The following is a 17,621-nucleotide window of genomic DNA, read 5'->3' as shown; positions in this document are numbered from 1 at the left end:
GAAGGACAGATGGAAGGAAGGACAGAAGGAAGAAAGGGAAGAAGGACAGATGGAAGGAAGGACAGAAGGAAGAAAGGGAGGAAGGACAGATGGAAGGAAGGACAGAAGGAAGAAAGGGAGGAAGGACAGATGGAAGGAAGGACTGAAGGAAGAAAGGGAGGAAGGACAGATGGAAGGAAGGGAGGAAGGACAGAAGGAAGGGAGGGAAGAAAGACAGAAGGAAGGAAGGAAGGAAGGAAGGAAGGAACACAGAAAGGATAAAAGGAAGGTAGGAAGGACAGATGGAAGAAAGGGAGGAAGGACAGAAGGAAGGGAAGAAGGCAGGAAGGACAGATGGAAGAAAGAAAGGGAGGAAGGAAGGAAGGAACAAATAAAGGATAAGAGGAAGGTAGGAAGGACAGATGGAAGGAAGGAAAAGAACACAGGAAGGAAAGTGTCCCGGCTGTGTGTGTGTTTGATTTGTATAAATGGGTATAAACATGCAAAAAAAAAAAAAAAAGAAAAAAAGAAAGAGAGAGGGAGAGAGAGAGAGAGAGAGAGAGAGAGAGAGAGAGAGAGAGAGAGAGAAAGAGAGAGAGAGAGAGAGAGAGAGAGAGAGAGAGCGACATCATGTCCGTGCCGCCTCGCGCTGCTGGTGGATTTAAGCGGGTCAGGGTCGTCAGTTGCTCCTCAAACGCACGTTAAGTGAAATGAATTCTGCTCCTCTGTGAAATGCAATGAGCCACATCCAGAGCAATAATACCAATAAGCCCCCGTGGATAATCTCATGACTGACTCAGATTAAGTCATGCACGGCTCCGGCTCCTCGCTTGGAAGCTCGCTCGCTGGACGGTCGGTCGGTCGGGTGTGTGCACCGTAGACACGGAGGGACGGCAAGAGGAAGAAGAGGAGGAAGAAGAAGAAGAAGAAGAGGAAGAGGAGGATGATGCAGAGAACAAATTTAACCCTCCTGTTGTCCTGTTGTTGAGTCAAGGAAGGAAGGGAGGGAGGAAGAAGGAAGGAAAGAAAGGAGGGAGGAAGGGAGGAAGGAAGGAGGGAGGAAGGAAAGAGGGAGGAAGGAAGGAAAGGAGGGAGGAAGGAGGAAGGAAAGGAGGGAGGAAGGAAGGAGGAAGGAAAGGAGAAAGGAAAGAAAGAGAGAAGGAGGGAATTAAGGGAAGGAGGGAGGGAGGAAGGAGGGAAGGAAGGAGGAAGGAAAGGAGGGAGAAAGGAAAGGAGGAAGGAAGGAGGAAGGAAAGGAGGAAGGAAAGGAGGGAGGAAGGAAGGAGGAAGGAAAGGAGAAAGGAAAGAAAGAGAGAAGGAGGGAATTAAGGGAAGGAGGGAATTAAGGGAAGGAGGGAGGAAGGAAAGGAGAAAGGAAAGAAAGAGAGAAGGAGGGAATTAAGGAAAGGAGGGAAGAAGGAGGGAAGGAAGGAGGAAGGAAAGAAAGAGAGAAGGAGGGAGGTAGGAATAAGGAAAGGAGGGAGGAAAGAAGGAAAGAGGGAGGAAAGAACGAGCAAAGGAGGTAAAGAGGGAACAGCAGGGTTCGAATTACAAATTTGACCCTAAGGGGGTCCCTATTTAAAAAAAAATAAAAAAAAATGTGCATACGCTTCAGGCTGTGTAGTGGGGTACGTGATTCATGACGTCATCTAGTGGCTTCAGCATTGCCACTAGTTCGCTGTCCGGTAAGGGTTTTCCGAGACTGTCTATGATGGCCTGTTAAAACTGCCCTTTGTTAATTTTAGGCTGTGATTCCCTCAACACAACATTTTTTAGCTGACCAGCTGCTATGCCCTCTTTGATTTAGACTCCGTTTTGCCTCCAGCTTCTTTCATGGCAGTGAGCACTTCCGTGGTTTGCTGAATTTGTCGACTTGCATCCACCAGAGAAGTGTCCCGACTCCCGTCTCTGTAGTATCAGGGAGAGCCCTCGCAGAGATAGAGAAGTCTTCTTCGGAGTCCGAACTTGACATTCGCAAGCTCCAAACTTCCGTTTCAGTGCGCGCATAGTGGTGTGGTGGTGAAGTACAGCCATATGCGTTGCGGTATAATAAACACGTTCAATACAAAGTTGTGAATGCATGGTGATCGGAATATGAAATGAGTTTTATTTATTAGGCGATATTTATATTTAAGTGGTGATATATTTAGGGCTATTATGCTCATTAAGGTAATATAATATGACGCATTGAAGACCTTCACAGAAAATCAAGTTTGCCTCTTTCATAGGAGCCTTAGGGAAAGGGAGCTCAGCTCCCCTTGGCTCCCACGTAATTCGAACACTGGGGAACAGTCAAAACTGACGGGGTCAATTTGACCCGGGAGGACGAAACAAGGGTTTTAAATAAAGGATTGAAACCTCTTCCTGCTCGTACGTCAACACCACCACGCCTCGTCGTCCCTGGAGCTCAAAGGTAAAGTTGAATCAGTGGTTAATATGTTACTACACGCGGTGATCCCACGCCCTGCTTCACCTCCACCCTGCTTCACCTCCACCCGCACCACGCACCATCTGTCCCGTACGGATAATTGAGCAGCAGCAGCGTATTATGTGCAGTCACTGCGTGCGTGTTGTCCTGCAGCTTTCAGTCTTACCAACCAGCGAACCAGCGGGGCCAAAAGGACAAGAAAAGCTTCTGAGCTGCAGCAGGTTGAGCCTCAATGCAAACCTCCGACTGTCTGACATATATATAGGAGTTTACTTAAATGCTGCAACTTAATTTTTAAAGATCTGAATGCTTGATTCTCCTCTTAAAGTCTCAGTGGAGCAGCTTCCTTTTATTTTATTATCTAAAACAACATCATTTAATTTGATTTAGTATCAAATAAAACTTGGAAAACATTGCGCAAGAACATGAAATAGAAACTTTTTACATGGGTATAATCCAGATGATAAAATAGAATGTGTTTCCATGGCAACTAAAACACAACAGCTGGATTATCAAGGTGTATGTCGGTCAATCAGGTGTCAGCTGTGTGTGTGTGTTTTCCGGATACATCCTTGAAAGACATTGCAAGAAACTTTTCATATGTTTCCAATCCAAATTATAAAATAAAAGATGTTTCCATGGCAACTACAACACAACAGCTGGATTATCAAGGTGTCTGTCGGCCTATCAGGTGTCAGCTGTTTGTATTTTGGGATTACATCCTGGGTTTTTCTGGAGACATTTAATTCTTGTGTGTGTGTGTGTGTGTGTGTGTGTGTGTGTGTGTGTGTGTGTGTGTGTGTGTGTACTGACCTGCAGCACAGAGTGTCCCAGCGGGCTGTTCTCCGACAGTTCGGCCTCGTAGTGACTCCTCTCAAACTTGGGCGCGTTGTCGTTCTGGTCGGTGACGGTGACCCTCAGCAGAGCGCTGCTCGCCCTCGGAGGCCTCCCGCCGTCCACCACGCGAATGTTCAGGTCGTACGAATCCTTCTTTTCGCGATCCAGGTTGCCCATGACGACCAGCTGCGGCAGCTTCTCGTCAGAATCCACGGCGACTTGAAGGCTGAAGAGCTGGTCGGCGTCCGGCGAGGTGGACAGCGAGTACTCGGCCACGCCGTTGGTGCCGGAGTCCCTGTCGGTTGCCATGGGGATGGAGAAGAGGGCGCCGATGTGCGTGTTCTCCGGGATGGACAGGGTGAGGATGGGCGAGGAGAACTGCGGCGTGTTATCGTTGATGTCCATCACCTCGATGCGGCCCTCGATGAGCCGCGGGCCCGAGCCGAGACCTTTCACCATGTCGGTTATAGACACCTCGAACTCCAGGAAGCACTTATCGCCATCGAACAGGTTGCGGCAGTCTCTCAGCGTCTCGCGGTCGATGGGGATCTCGGTGGTGTAGATGTCGCCGGTCTTGCCGTCCACCCTCAGGTACGGCGAGCCCACCTCCAGCTTGTAGAGGTGACCGGTGTCGGGCAGGCCCTGGTCCGCCGCCAAGCTTCCGATCAGCGTGTTTGGCGGCTGCTCCTCAGGAACCCGATACAGGATGTCGGTTGGCGCGGCGCCGCAGGAGACCAACAGGACGACCGCCAGGAACAGCAGAACCTCCCGCCTCAACGCCGCCATGGCTCCAACTGACGCTCTGAAAGACACAAAACAAGGAAACAGATTAGCCAGACCGCCCTCCACTCCTCCTATATCCTACATCCTACATCCTACATCCTACATCCTACATCCTACACCAGAGGTCTCAAACTCATTTTCATTTAAGGGCCACATACAGACCAATTTCATCTCATGTGGGCCGGGTCATTAAAAAGATGGAAGGAAGGAAGGAAGAAAGGAAGGAAATAAGAAGGGAAGGAAGGAAGGACAGATGAAAGGAAGGAAGAAAGGGAGGAAGGAAAGAAGGAAGAAAAGGAGGAAGGACAGATGGAAGGAAGGACAGATGGAAGGAAGGACAGAAGGAAGAAAGGGAGGAAGGACAGATGAAAGGAAGGAAGAATGGGAGGAAGGACAGAGGAAAGGAAGGAAGAAAGGGAGGAAGGACAGATGGAAGAAAGGGAGGAAGGTAAGAAGGAAGAAAGGGAGGATGGACAGATGGAAGAAAGAAAGGTAGGAAGGATAGATGGGAGGAAGGACAGATGGAAGAAAGGGAGGAAGGACAGATGGAAGAAAGGGAGGAAGGACAGAAGGAAGAAGGGGAGGAAGGACAGATGGAAGGAAGGAAGGAACAAAGAAAGGATAAAAGGAAGGAACAAAGAAAGGATAAAAGGAAGGTACGAAGGACAGATGGAAGGAAGGAAAAGAACACAGGAAGGAAAGTGGGCCAGACCGCACCCCTCGGCGGGCCGGTTCTGGCCCACGGGCCTCATGTTTGCCCCCCCCGTCCTACTCTCTCTCCGTGTCCAGACAGCGCCAAGAAACCAGGAAGTCGACACCGGATCAGATTTATATCGCGGCTGCTCTGAAACAGATTGTCGAATTTGTCTCCTCGGGCCACTAAAAGTGTCCCGGACTGTTATTTGCGAGACCTGAAGGTGACGAGGTTTGTTTTTTTGGGTGCTGCTGCGGCGGGTGCTGCTGCTGTGGGTGCTGCTGTGGTGCAGAGAGCAGCCGAGCAGCACACACACAGTGATGAATTCCTCTTGCTGCCGCTCCGCCGCTCTGACAGGAAGACAAACGGAGCGGCGCTGGAGGTGAGGAGAGCCAGCGAGAGGGAACGGGACGTCTGCAGAGATCAATAACTAAAGAGTTGAAGACTTTATAAAACCTTCCTGGGCTCTGATTAGAGGAAAGGAAACAAGGAATCAGTATTTTAGAGAAAGAAACGTTAAAGAAGTTATTAGTTATTATTTTGTCCTCCCGGGTCAAATTGACCCTGTCTGTTTTGACTGTTCCTCCTTCCTTCCTTCCTTCCATCCTTTCTTTCCTCCCTCCCTCCCTCCCTCCCTTCCTGTCCTTCTTTCATCCCCCTACCTTCTTCCCTTCCTTCTTTCCTTTCCTCCCTCCCACCCTTCCTTCTTCCTCCCTTCCATCACTCCTTCCATCATTCCTTACTTCCTTCCTTCCTTTGATCACCCTACCTTCCTCCCTTCCATCATTCCTTCCTTCCTTCATTTTCCTCCCTTCCTTCCTTTCTTTCATTCCCCTGCCTTCCTCCCTTCCTTCTTTCCTCTGTCCTTCTTTCATCACCTTTCCTTCTTTCCCTTCCTTTCTTCCTTCCTTCCTTCAATTTCCTGCCTTCCTTCCTTCCTTCTTTCCTACCTTCCTTTCTTTCATTCCCCTACCTTCCTCCCTTCCTCTGTCCTTCTTTCATCCCCCTTCCTTCTTTCCCTTCCTTTCTTCCTTCCTTCCATCCTTTCTTCCATCCCCCTACCTTCCTCCCTTCATTCTTTCCTCTGTCCTCCTTCCTTTCTTTCATCCCCCTACCTTCCTCCCTTCCTTCTTTCCTCTGTCCTTCTTTCATCCCTCTACCTTCCTCCCTTCTTTCATCCCCCTACCTTCCTCCCTTCCTTCTTTCCTCTGTCCTTCTTTCATCCCCCTACCTTCCTCCCTTCCATCATTCCTCTGTCCTTCTTTCATCCCCCTACCTTCTTCCCTTCCTTACTTCCTTCTTCCTCCCTTCCATCATTCCTTTCATCCTCTGTCCTTCTTTCATTCCTTCTTTCCTCTGTCCTTCTTTCATCCCCCTACCTTCCTCCCTACCTCCCTTCCTTCCTTCCTCCCTCCCTTCCTTCCTTTTCTTCCTTAAGAAAATTAAATGGTATTTTTTTATTCTTTTAATTTTATTATCTGGAGCTTAAAAGTTTTCCCAACTCAACATTTAAGATGATTTTTAATATTTAAACAATGCTTCTTCTTCTTCTTCTTCTTCTTCTTTTTTTACTTTATACATCAGTTACGGCCTTGAAAGAAGCTTTTATGGTAATATATTGTTCATTTCAGACTTTTCCAAATCTTCCAGACTCTTTTTTATTTTTATTCTTTTCTCTTTTTTATATCTCTGGAGCTGATGAGCAGCAGCTTCTCTCCTCAAGGCCAAATGTTTTACTCACAAACTGACTTCTAACCTGCTGTCTGGTGTTTTTCTTTCTTGTCCTCCGTGCCTCCACCTCTCTCCACCTCTCTCCTTTCTCACTTTCTTCTTCTTCTTCTCTCTCTCTCTCTCTCTCTGTCTCTTTATTTATTTTTTATTTATTTTATTCTCTTGGCAGTAATTCATCTCACACACAAACACACAAACACACACTCTGCTGTAGGAGTTACTCGGCTGCAGGTCGCTGAGGTTAATCTGAAGAGAGCTTTTTTTTTTCTTCTTCTTCTCCTCGTGTCCTTGATTTGGAGACACACACACACACACACACACACACACACACACACAGACACACACCCACACACACACACACTGACATGGACCTGCATGCTGAGCAGGAAGCAGGAAGTCTCGGTACTCTACTCCTCCTCATCCTCATCATCTGCAACATTGATGCACTGTGTGTGTGTGTTTGTGTGTGTGTGTTTGTGTGTGTGTGTGTGTGTGTGTGTGTGTGTGTGTGTGTGTGTGTGTGTGTGTTGGGATATAGACAACAAGTGAGTCCTCATTTCCATCATAAAATGTATTTTACTTGATTTTATATTATGTACTATTATTACTACTTTCCATTTTATATTACACTAATAACATTGCTTTAACCCTCCTGTTGTCCTCGAGTCAAGGAAGGAAGGAAAGGAGGGAGGAAGGAAGGAAGGAAAGAAAGAAAGGAGGAAGAAGGAAGGAAAGGAGGCGGGCCAGTTCCACATGTTTGACACCCCTGGTTTAGTGAGACAAAAGACTCAATTTCGTCAAAAATGAAGACAACATGTATGAATATCTGACTCCTTATAACCTCTAACCAAAGACAGAGTAAAGCTTACAGTGTCACATACTTGTACACACACACATATTTAGACGTGCTCTGCTAAAAAAAAAAACAAAAAAAAAAAACCCTGATTACGTCGTCTTATAATCAAACACAAAGAAGCTGACCTGGATGTAAAACAGAGAAAAGGCGACAAATCCTCCATTTGTGAAGCTAAAAGCAGCAAATGTTCCAGTTGTCATCCAGTTGTTCATCCACTCTGCTCCCTGCTGTGACACACACATTCACACACACACACACAACAACACACACACACACACACACACACATTCACACACACTCAACCACACACACACACGCACATTCACACACCTAATTACCCTTGTTCAAATGTCAACGAGTGTGTGCGTTTGCAAGTGTGAATGTGCATGTGAATACCTCTCTGTCTCTCTCTGTGTGTGTGTGTGTGTGTGTGTGTGTTTGTGTGTGTGTGTGTGTGTGTGTGTGTCTGTCTCTGTGTGTGGTTGTGTGTGTGTCTGTGTGTGGTTGTGTGTGGTTGTGTGTGTGTGTGTATTTGTTGCTTTTCTCACATTTTTTCACCAGAGCTGCCAAATACCCCAAATCTACTGACCTTTAACCTCTGACCCCCGTCCACCCCCCTCCCCCTCCCTCCCTCCCTCCCTCCCTCCCCCCCTACATCCACACTGCATTTCACACATCGCCGTGGAAACCGAGCTGAAACAACACTGTTTAACTGGCCGACGTCCAGTCTGCTCAACACAACACAAGAAGACACTAACAGACACTGTACGCTGTAAATGATGTGGTGGAGGAAGGAAGGAAGGAAGGAAGGAGGGAGGAAAGAAAGAGAGAAGGAGGGAATTAAGGAAAGGAAGGAAGGAGGGAAGGAGAAAGGAAGGAAAGGAGGGAGGAAAGAAAGAGAGGAGGGAGGGAAGGAAGGAAGGAAGGAAGGAAGGAAGAAGGAAGGAAAGGAAGAGGGAAGGAAAGAAGGAAAGGAGGGAGGAAAGAAGGAAGGAAAGGAGGGAAGAAAGAAGGAAAGAAATTAGGGAGGAAAGAAGGAAGGAAAGGAGGGAGGAAAGAAGGAAGGAAAGGAGGTAGGAAAGAAGGAAAGAAAGGAAGGAGGAAAGAAAGAGAGAAAGAAGGAGGAAAGAAGAAAATGAGAGAGGAAAGAAGGAAGGAAAGGAGGGAGGGAGGAAAGAAGGAAACTATAATAAGTTAATAAAAAATATGAATATATAAGTCACATAAACTGCTTTTTATTTTATACTCTATATTCCTGTTTTCAGTTCAGTCAGTCTTTAAAATGAAGAGAATGAAAGTTAAAGGTGATATCAGATATAAATGATCTGATATATCCAAAAATAAAATAAAGAACGTCTGTATGCGCTTCAGTATTTACATAAAGGCCTTCCTCCTCCTCCTCCTCCTCCTCCTCATGTAACAGCAGTTTGTATAACAGCAGTGACCTCAGCAGCAGCAGGTGATAATAAAACCAGGAAGTAGACGACAGGGGAGGGAGAGAGAGAGAGAGAGAGAGAGAGAGAGAGAGAGAGAGAGAGAGAGACAGAGAGAGAGAGACAGAGAGAGAGAGAGAGAGAGAGAGAGTCAAACAGTACAGTCAAAGCAGTTTAACCCTCCTGTCGTCCTCCCGGGTCAAATTGACCCCGTCTCTTTTGACTGTTCCTTCTTTCCTCCCTTCCTTCCTTCCTCCTTCTTTCTTTAATTTTTCCTTCCTTCCTTATTCCCCTCCTTACCTCTTTCTTTGCTCCCTCCTCCTTCCATACATCTTTCCTCACTTCCTTCCTTCTTTTCCTCCCTCCCTCCTTACTCCTTTCTTTCCTCACTTCCGTCCTTCTTTTCCTCCTTCTCTCCTTACTCCTTTCCTTCCTCATTCCTTCCTTCCTTCTCTCCTCACCTCCTTCCTCTTCTCTTCCCTCCTTACTCCTTTCCTTCCTTCCTTCCTTCCTTCCTCCCTCCCTTCCTTCCTTCCTTCCTTCCTTCCTCCCTCCCTCCCTTCCTTCCTCCTGTCCTTCCTTGATTGGTAAGTTATGTGAGTTTAAAGGATGTTTGGCTACACAGCTCGAGCTTTTAAAGGGGTTTAAGTTCCCAGAATGACTAAATTAGGAGTAGATATTTACTCCATGATTAAATAGTTAGTCAGAAAAGAAAAAATAAATAAGTTCTAACTGAAAATGAAACTTTTCAACTTTTCAACTTACCAAATATGTTAAGTATCATTTTCTCATTATGGTGGCAGAAAAGTCCCTTGAAAACAGACCTTTGTGTCGTCCTCCCGGGTCAAATTGACCCTGTCTGTTTTGACTGTTCCTTCTTTCCTCTCCTCCTTCCATCCTTCTTTCCTCCCTCCCTCCCTCCTTCTCTCTCTCTTTCCTCCCTTCCTTCTTTCCTTCCTCCATCCCCCTTCCTTCCTTCCTCTCTCCCTCCTTATTTCCTTCCCTCCTTCCTTCTCTCTTTCTTTCCTCCCCCCTACCTTCCTTCTTTCTTCTGTCCTTCTTCCCTTCCTTCCTCCCTTACTCTTTTCCTTTCTCCCTCCTACCTTCCTTCCTTCTTTCTTTCGCCATTCCTTCCTTCCTTCCTCATTCCTACCTTCCTTCCTTCGTTCTTCTTTCCTTCCTTCCTCCCTTCCTCTTTTCCTTTCTCCCTCCTACCTTCCTTCCTTCACTCCCTCCTTCTTTCCTCCCTCACTTCCTTCCTTCTTACCTTCCTACCTCCCTCCTTTCTTTCCTTCTTTCTTCCCTTCCTTCCTTAAATGAAGTCTGGTATAAAGTGAGATACTACTGAAGGTCTAGTTAGCTCTCATTAAGCTGCTTTCATTCCCAGAGGTTCACTAGAAGCTCTTACTCTTCAGAACAAGACAATACAACAGTGTGAGAACTGTGTAAATATAAATAAAGAGGTCCGTCCGTCATGTAAACAGTCAAATATGAAACCGGAGCTTCTTTAAAATAGTTTCAGGGTTAAAAGTCAAGTGTTGAAAAAAAAAAAAGAAAAACAGAAAAATCAAAGTGAGGCTCTGACTTCCTGTCTGTCGGTGACCTCATGCGTGACCTCACAGCTGACATGCTAAACATGAGTGCTCCCATGTACTGTATGTTGTATAAGTGTGTGTGTTGTGATGAGTGTGTGTGTGTGTGATGAGTGTGTGTGACTATGTGACTGTGTGTGTGTGTGTGTGTGACTATGATTGTGTGTGTGTGTGTGTGTGTGTGTCTCCTCGGGGACGGTCAGAGATCGTCCAGCTCGTCCTTTTTCCCACAGTCTGAAACTTTCTCAGCAACTGGCCACTGATTGTGTGTGTGTTTGTGTGTGTGTGTGTGGTTGTGTGTGTGTGTGTGTGTGTGTGGTTAATGTACAATGAGGTTGAGCCAACAAGCTGCTGTGTGTGTCTCTGTGTGTGTGTGTTCATGTACAAAGCTGCTGCTGCTGTTGTGTGTGTGTGTGTGTGTGTGGTTGGTTGTGTGTGTGTGTGTGTGTGGTTGTGTGTGTGTGTGTGTGTGTGTGTGAGACATTACTAAGACAGTAACATTTCCATGTGTAAGGAGCCGGGCTGTAACTGTCTGCTGCTCGGACAAAGACTCACAACAAGAGAGGATGAAGAAGAAGAAGAAGAAGAAGAAGAAGAAGAGGAAGAGGAAGGGGGTGAGGCGGGTAGATGGGGGGGTTGGGGGGTTAGATGGGTGAGGGGGGGGGGGGGCGTGTCCAGACAACATCGCTCGTCTATACATCACAAAGCAGCCGAATGACCCCCGTTGCCACCTGCTGTGTGTGTGTGCATGTTCACTATTGATATTCAGAGTGTCTGCATGTTAACATGTTAACGCCCCACCTGTGCAGCTCATTACATCACTTTACATTATATTACTTTACATTATATTATATTACATTACATCACTTTACATTATATTATATTACTTTACATTATACTACATTATACTACATTACTATTACTATTATATTACACTACATTACATTACATTATATTACATTACTATTATATTACTTTACTATTACATTATATTACATTACTATTATATTACTTTACTATTACATTATATTACATTACTATTATATTACTATTATATTACATTACATTACTTTACATTACATTATATTACATTACATTATACTACATTACTATTATATTATACTACATTAGACTACATTATATTACATTACTATTATATTACACTCCATTACATTACTATTACATTACATTATACTACACTATACTACATTATACTACATTATACTACATTATACTACACTATACTACACTATACTACACTATACTACACTATACTACATTATACTACACTATACTACACTATACTACATTATACTGCATTATACTACATTATACTACACTATACTACATTATACTACATTATACTGCATTATACTACACTATACTACACTATACTACATTATACTACACTATACTACACTATACTACATTATACTACATTATACTGCATTATACTACATTATACTACACTATACTACATTATACTACATTATACTGCATTATACTACATTATACTACACTATACTACACTATACTACACTATACTGCATTATACTACACTATACTACACTATACTACATTATACTACACTATACTACACTATACTGCATTATACTACATTACATTACTATTACATTACATTATACTACATTATACTACATTATACTGCATTATACTACATTAAACTACATTACATTACATTACAATATACTACATTACATTACATTATATTACATTACATTATACTACATTACATTATATTATACTACATTAAATTACATTACATTACTATTATATTACATTACATTACATTACATTACATTATATTACATTACATTACTATTATATTACATTACATTACACTATATTACATTACACTACATTACATTACATTACATTACTATTATATTACATTACATTACACTATATTACATTACACTACATTATATTACATTACATTACTATTATATTACATTACATTACACTATATTACATTACACTACATTATATTACATTACATTACTATTATATTACATTACATTACATTATATTACATTACACTACATTACATTACATTACATTATATTACATTACATTACTATTATATTACATTACTATTATACTACATCACATTACATTACATTACATTACATTACATTACACTACTTTATATTACATTATACTACATTACACTATATTACATTACATTATATTACTATTACATTACATTACATTATACTACATTACATTATATTACATTACATCACTTTACATTATATTATATTACTATTATATTACATTACATCATATTACATTACATTACACTACTTTATATTACATTACATTACATTATATTACATTACATTACATTATATTATACTACATTATATTACTTTACATTAACTTACTATTATATTACAATACATTATATTACTATTATATTACATTACATTATACTATATTAGACTGCATTACATTATACTACATTACATTATATTACATTATACTATATTACTATTACATTACGCTACATTATTCTACATTATATTACTTTTATATGTTGTCTTTTAACCTTTTCTTTTTCTTTTTCTTTTATTTTCTGCTCTGTAGCACTTTGGGATTGTTGAAATGTAAAATGCAATACAAATTAAATGTATTATGATTTATTATTACATTAGACTGCAGCTGCACTGCTTTAAACTACATTAAACTCCTATTGTACATATATAAATATAGTTTATATATGTATGTAAAAAGCCCCTCACATGTTATATAATGATAATAATAATAAACTGTATTTATAGAGCACAGTTACTGCTTCATGCTTCACAACTTAAGAAGCAAAATACAGAAATAATAAAATAATTACATTTTAAAAGGAGAACAAATAATTTAAATAATACAAATTAAAGGAAAGCTGAAATAAAGCTCCATATTTTTTTAAAATTGCAATATTTACACAGTATTCATGTTGTAGATGTGAAAACTAACCTCAAAAGTGATCAGAAAATTAATTTAATTACACATTTGTGAACTTAAAATATAATTTAGTGCTACAACAATTAGTCAATACACTGAAAACTAACTATTCTGATAACTGATGGATCATTTTGAGTCATTCTTTTAAAGTAAAATACCCACATTGTGTGAATATTGTCTTTTTTATTTAGTGTTTCTGATACTTAACATACTATATTTGGATTGTGGGCTTTTTTTAAGGCTCATAAAGGGTTAATACAACTAAAATATAGTGTTTAAAAGACAAATATCATGATAGAGATGATGTACAAACTGCATTTAAACTTTCTTGCTTTCATAAACCAACACATGACCTGCAGCATATCAACATAACACATTAAATAAATATCTCATTACTGACCTTTTTGCTTGTTTGAATGAGTAAAACTTTAAATATCCAGTGAAATAAAGAGCTGATAAACTCTCTCAGTGTCTCTGTGTGACTGACTTGAAGCTCCGACCAGTTAAAAGTCAAATGTTTCCAAAGGTCCCGCCCCTTTCTGCTCGTCCAATCAGATTAAAGCTACCTTTATATACATAACAAACAGACTAACGGCCCCGCGGTGTTACTTTGTACCTGAGGACACGTCACTGCTCTGCACACGTCAAGGAGGGAAGGAAGGAAGGGAGGGAGAAGGAAGGGAGGGAGGGAGAAGGGAAGGAAGGAGGGAGGGAGGGAGAAAGGAAGGAAGAAGGAAGGAAAGGAGGGAGGAAGGAATGGAGAAGGAAGGTAAGGAGAAAAGAAGGAGAAAGGAGGGAAGGAAGGAAGGAAGGAAGGAAAGAAAGGAGGGAGGAAAGAAAAGAGGAAGGGAGGAAGGAAGGAGGGAGGAAGGACAGACAGAAGGAAGGAAGGAAGAAGGAAGGAAAGGAGGGAAGGAAGGAAAGGAGGAAAGGGGGAAGGAAGGAGGTAGGAAAAGAGGGAGGACAGAAGGAAAGGAAAGAAGGAGGGAGGGAAGAAGGAAAGAGAGAAGGAGGAAGGAAGGAAAGAAGGAGGGAGGGAGGAGAAGGAAGGAAGGAAGAAGGAAGGAAAGGAGGAAGAAGGAAAGGAGGAAAGGGGGAAGGAAGGAGGTAGGAAAAGAGGGAGGACAGAAGGAAAGGAAAGAAGGAAGGAGGGAGGAAGGAAAGACAGAAGAGAGGAAAGACAGAAGAGAGGAAAGAGAGAAGAAGGAAAGAAAGAGAGAAGAAGGAAAGGAAGGAGAAAGGAAGGAGGGAGGAAGGACAGACGGAACGAAGGAAGGAAGGAAGAAGGAAGGAAAGGAGGAAGAAGGAGGGAGGAAAGGAGTAAGTAAGTAAGTAAGTAAGTAAGGAAGGAAGGAAGGAAGGAAGGAGGAAAGGAAGAGAGAACGAGGGAGGAAGGAAGGAAGGAAGGAAGGAAGTAAGGAACGAACGAACAAATAAACAGTCAAAACAGACGGGGTCAATTTGACCCATGATGACGACATGAAGGAAGATTAAAGAGATAAATGAAACTGTTTTAATGAGAGCTATAAAGAAACAACATTTCTTTGATCCTCAGACACAAACACGCGTTATCAGATGTTTAGTAGTTTAAAGAATCTTTATAGATCAATAACGCTCTGATAAGTACTGAACTTTAATACCTAACAGCATCAAATGTTCCTTCTTGCATACTTCTGTTCTTACACTTATTAATAATCTGAGTATGTGAGTGCATCATTCAAACTGAGAAGTAAGGAAACTGTGCAGCACGGCCGCCATTTTGGTTCTGTAGCACAAACAGGAAATAGTTGTGTAACTGTAAAGGACATCATTATAGTGCATGTTGGTTTTATTTACCATGTATTATTTTGGGGGGTATATTTTATTTTGACATTTCCTGTTAAACGGATGTATTTTATTTTGAAAGTTTGGGACATTTCTTAATTAATTTTCTCTTCCTAGCAGCAGCGTTTTTATCTGCCGCTTAACGCTACACACGGCAGATAAATGTGCAGAGATATTAGTGATGAGCTGGTTACCATGGCGACAGTTCACACGTCACTTCCTGGTTTTTTAATAATTAGTCAGTAAACTCAGCATCGTCTGACGCAGGCTGGAAACTCTGCACTTTTACTTACAGTTAAAACACACTAACAGAGCTGCAGTGGCTTCCTGTCTAAGCTTTTCAAAATAAAGTACATTGTCTGACGCAGGTTGGAAACTCTGCACTTTTATTTACAGTTAAAAACATCTCGCCGCGTGTTTCATCTTCTGTCATACTAACGTGGCTGCAGCGGCTTCCTGTCTAAGCTTTTCAAAATAAAATGCATCATCTGACGCAGACTGGAAACTCTGCACTTTTATTCACGGTTAAAACATTTCGCGGTGTATTTCAACTTCTGTTAAACTAATGGAGCTGCAGCCACTTCCTGTCTAAGCTTTTCAAAATAAAACCATTATTATTGAGCAGTATCTCATTATTATAAAAAAACGCTTCCCCTCAATTTTTGGCCCCTAAATCGTAATCACGATCAAATTTGGATTAATTGAGCAGCCTTTTGTTAAGACAACATTTTACATTTAATCACTTTAATTTCTCAAATTGACAAGAGACTCTAAAACTCTCTAATATAATATATGTAGTGTAAATATTGGCAGTACTCATCCCACACTACATCTGTTTATTTTCTCTCTCTCTCTCTCTTTCTGGCTACTTCCTGTTGAGTCCAGTCCATTTAAAGTGGACCAGTCCATCATCTGTGTTATTATAAAAATAAAAGCTTGACTAGCTCCTGGGATCACTTTTAATTACATGAACATATTCAATAATTACAAAGAGACATTACAAAACTAATTACACACCATTAAAATATGACGACTACTCTGCCAACTACTGGCAACTAAGAGGCTGGTGGCTGCTGGCCAAACTGGGAACCAGTTCTGAAAGTTTCTGTCTCGGCCTCATAGGTATGTGTGTGTGTAGTGTGTGTGTGTGTGTGTAGTGTGTGTAGTGTGTGTGTGTGTGTGTGTGTGGTGTGGAGTGTGTGTATCATATAAACCACAGTAACCAGAATGTCCAGCACATACTGAACCTGGCTTGAATTTAATATGACACACACACACACACATACAGAGATACACACACACACACACACACACATACAGAGATACACACACACACACACACACACACACACACACTCTCCCTCATAGAAAATCAAATCAAAAGATGCTTTGATGTGTTCAGATCTCAGGAGGAGACAGGATGTTCTTGGTCGAGGTGGGCTCTCTTTGGACAGTCCGGCCGTGTGTGTGTGTGTGTGTGTGTGTGTGTGTGTGTGTGTGTGTGTGAGTGTATGTGTGTGTGTGTGTGTGTGTGGTCCCTCCACCAACCCTGCAGCACACAAAGGGGATTACTCTAATGACTCTATTCACTACCATTGTTTGATCCAGATTAGCACACACACACACACACACAGACACACACACATACACACACATACACACACACACACACACACACACACACACACACACACACACACACACACACACACACACACACACACACACACACACACACCCTCCCTATTCAGATTCAGCAGCCAACTGTTGCCGCCCTCTCTGCCTCCTGACACCACCTGTATGCGCCAAAATAAGACGTTTGGACAAAGTGTTCAACTCAAATTAAACTTTTTTATATTCATCCAGAGAAGTTACACCAAATGACAAATCTGACCGTCATCGAGAAAGAAGACAGACCCGGTTTCTCCAGTTTTGCACTCAGTTGTTCACAAGTTGTGTAATGGAGCTTTTCCACACTACACAGCTCCAGCTCGGCTAAAGATATATTGATGTCTTACATTTTGACATTTTGACTCCCTCTTATAGTTGATATTGTACTTTTGTGGTTGAAATTCTTCACAAATAATACTTATGTATATTATAAATCACTTTAAACTGAATATATTTAACATTTAAAGACATTTATAGATGAAATTATGATTTTTTTAATGAACAATTAGTCGTTTTAAAGCCGTTATCAGCTTCTAAAATGTCATTATTTCTAATTTGCTGTTATACTTTTTGACTTTTTGTTATCTGAATATGATAAAATGAGGTTTAACTGAATAATAATCAGCTTTTTTCACAATTTTCTGACATTTTACACACTGAAACTCAACTTTACGACACATTATCTTAATATAAATAAAAACTATTGATGTCTTACAGCTACATTTTGACTCAGAGCCCCCTCTAATAGTTCATATTGTACTTTTGTGGTTCAAATTTCTAACAAATAATACATGTGTATATTATAAATCACTTT

The 17,621-nt window shown here is 41.7% G+C and overlaps 1 protein-coding gene across 1 annotated transcript in view; it reads right to left on the bottom strand.

Annotated features, from left to right (window-relative positions):
• LOC128363215 (protocadherin-1-like) overlaps positions 1 to 17,621 on the bottom strand; it is a 36,694-nt gene that overhangs the window by 10,818 nt on the left and 8,255 nt on the right. Inside the window, exon 2 of the mRNA XM_053324160.1 lies at positions 3,221 to 4,046. Within this exon, the coding sequence (XP_053180135.1) occupies positions 3,221 to 4,030 (810 nt within the window). The 5' untranslated portion in view covers positions 4,031 to 4,046. The remainder of the gene's footprint in view (positions 1 to 3,220; positions 4,047 to 17,621) is intronic.

Source organism: Scomber japonicus, chromosome 8, assembly GCF_027409825.1.
Source record: "Scomber japonicus isolate fScoJap1 chromosome 8, fScoJap1.pri, whole genome shotgun sequence".
Lineage (NCBI taxonomy): Eukaryota > Metazoa > Chordata > Actinopteri > Scombriformes > Scombridae > Scomber > Scomber japonicus.
Note: the sequence above shows the minus strand (reverse complement) of the source record. Positions and strands in the feature narration are given on the sequence as shown.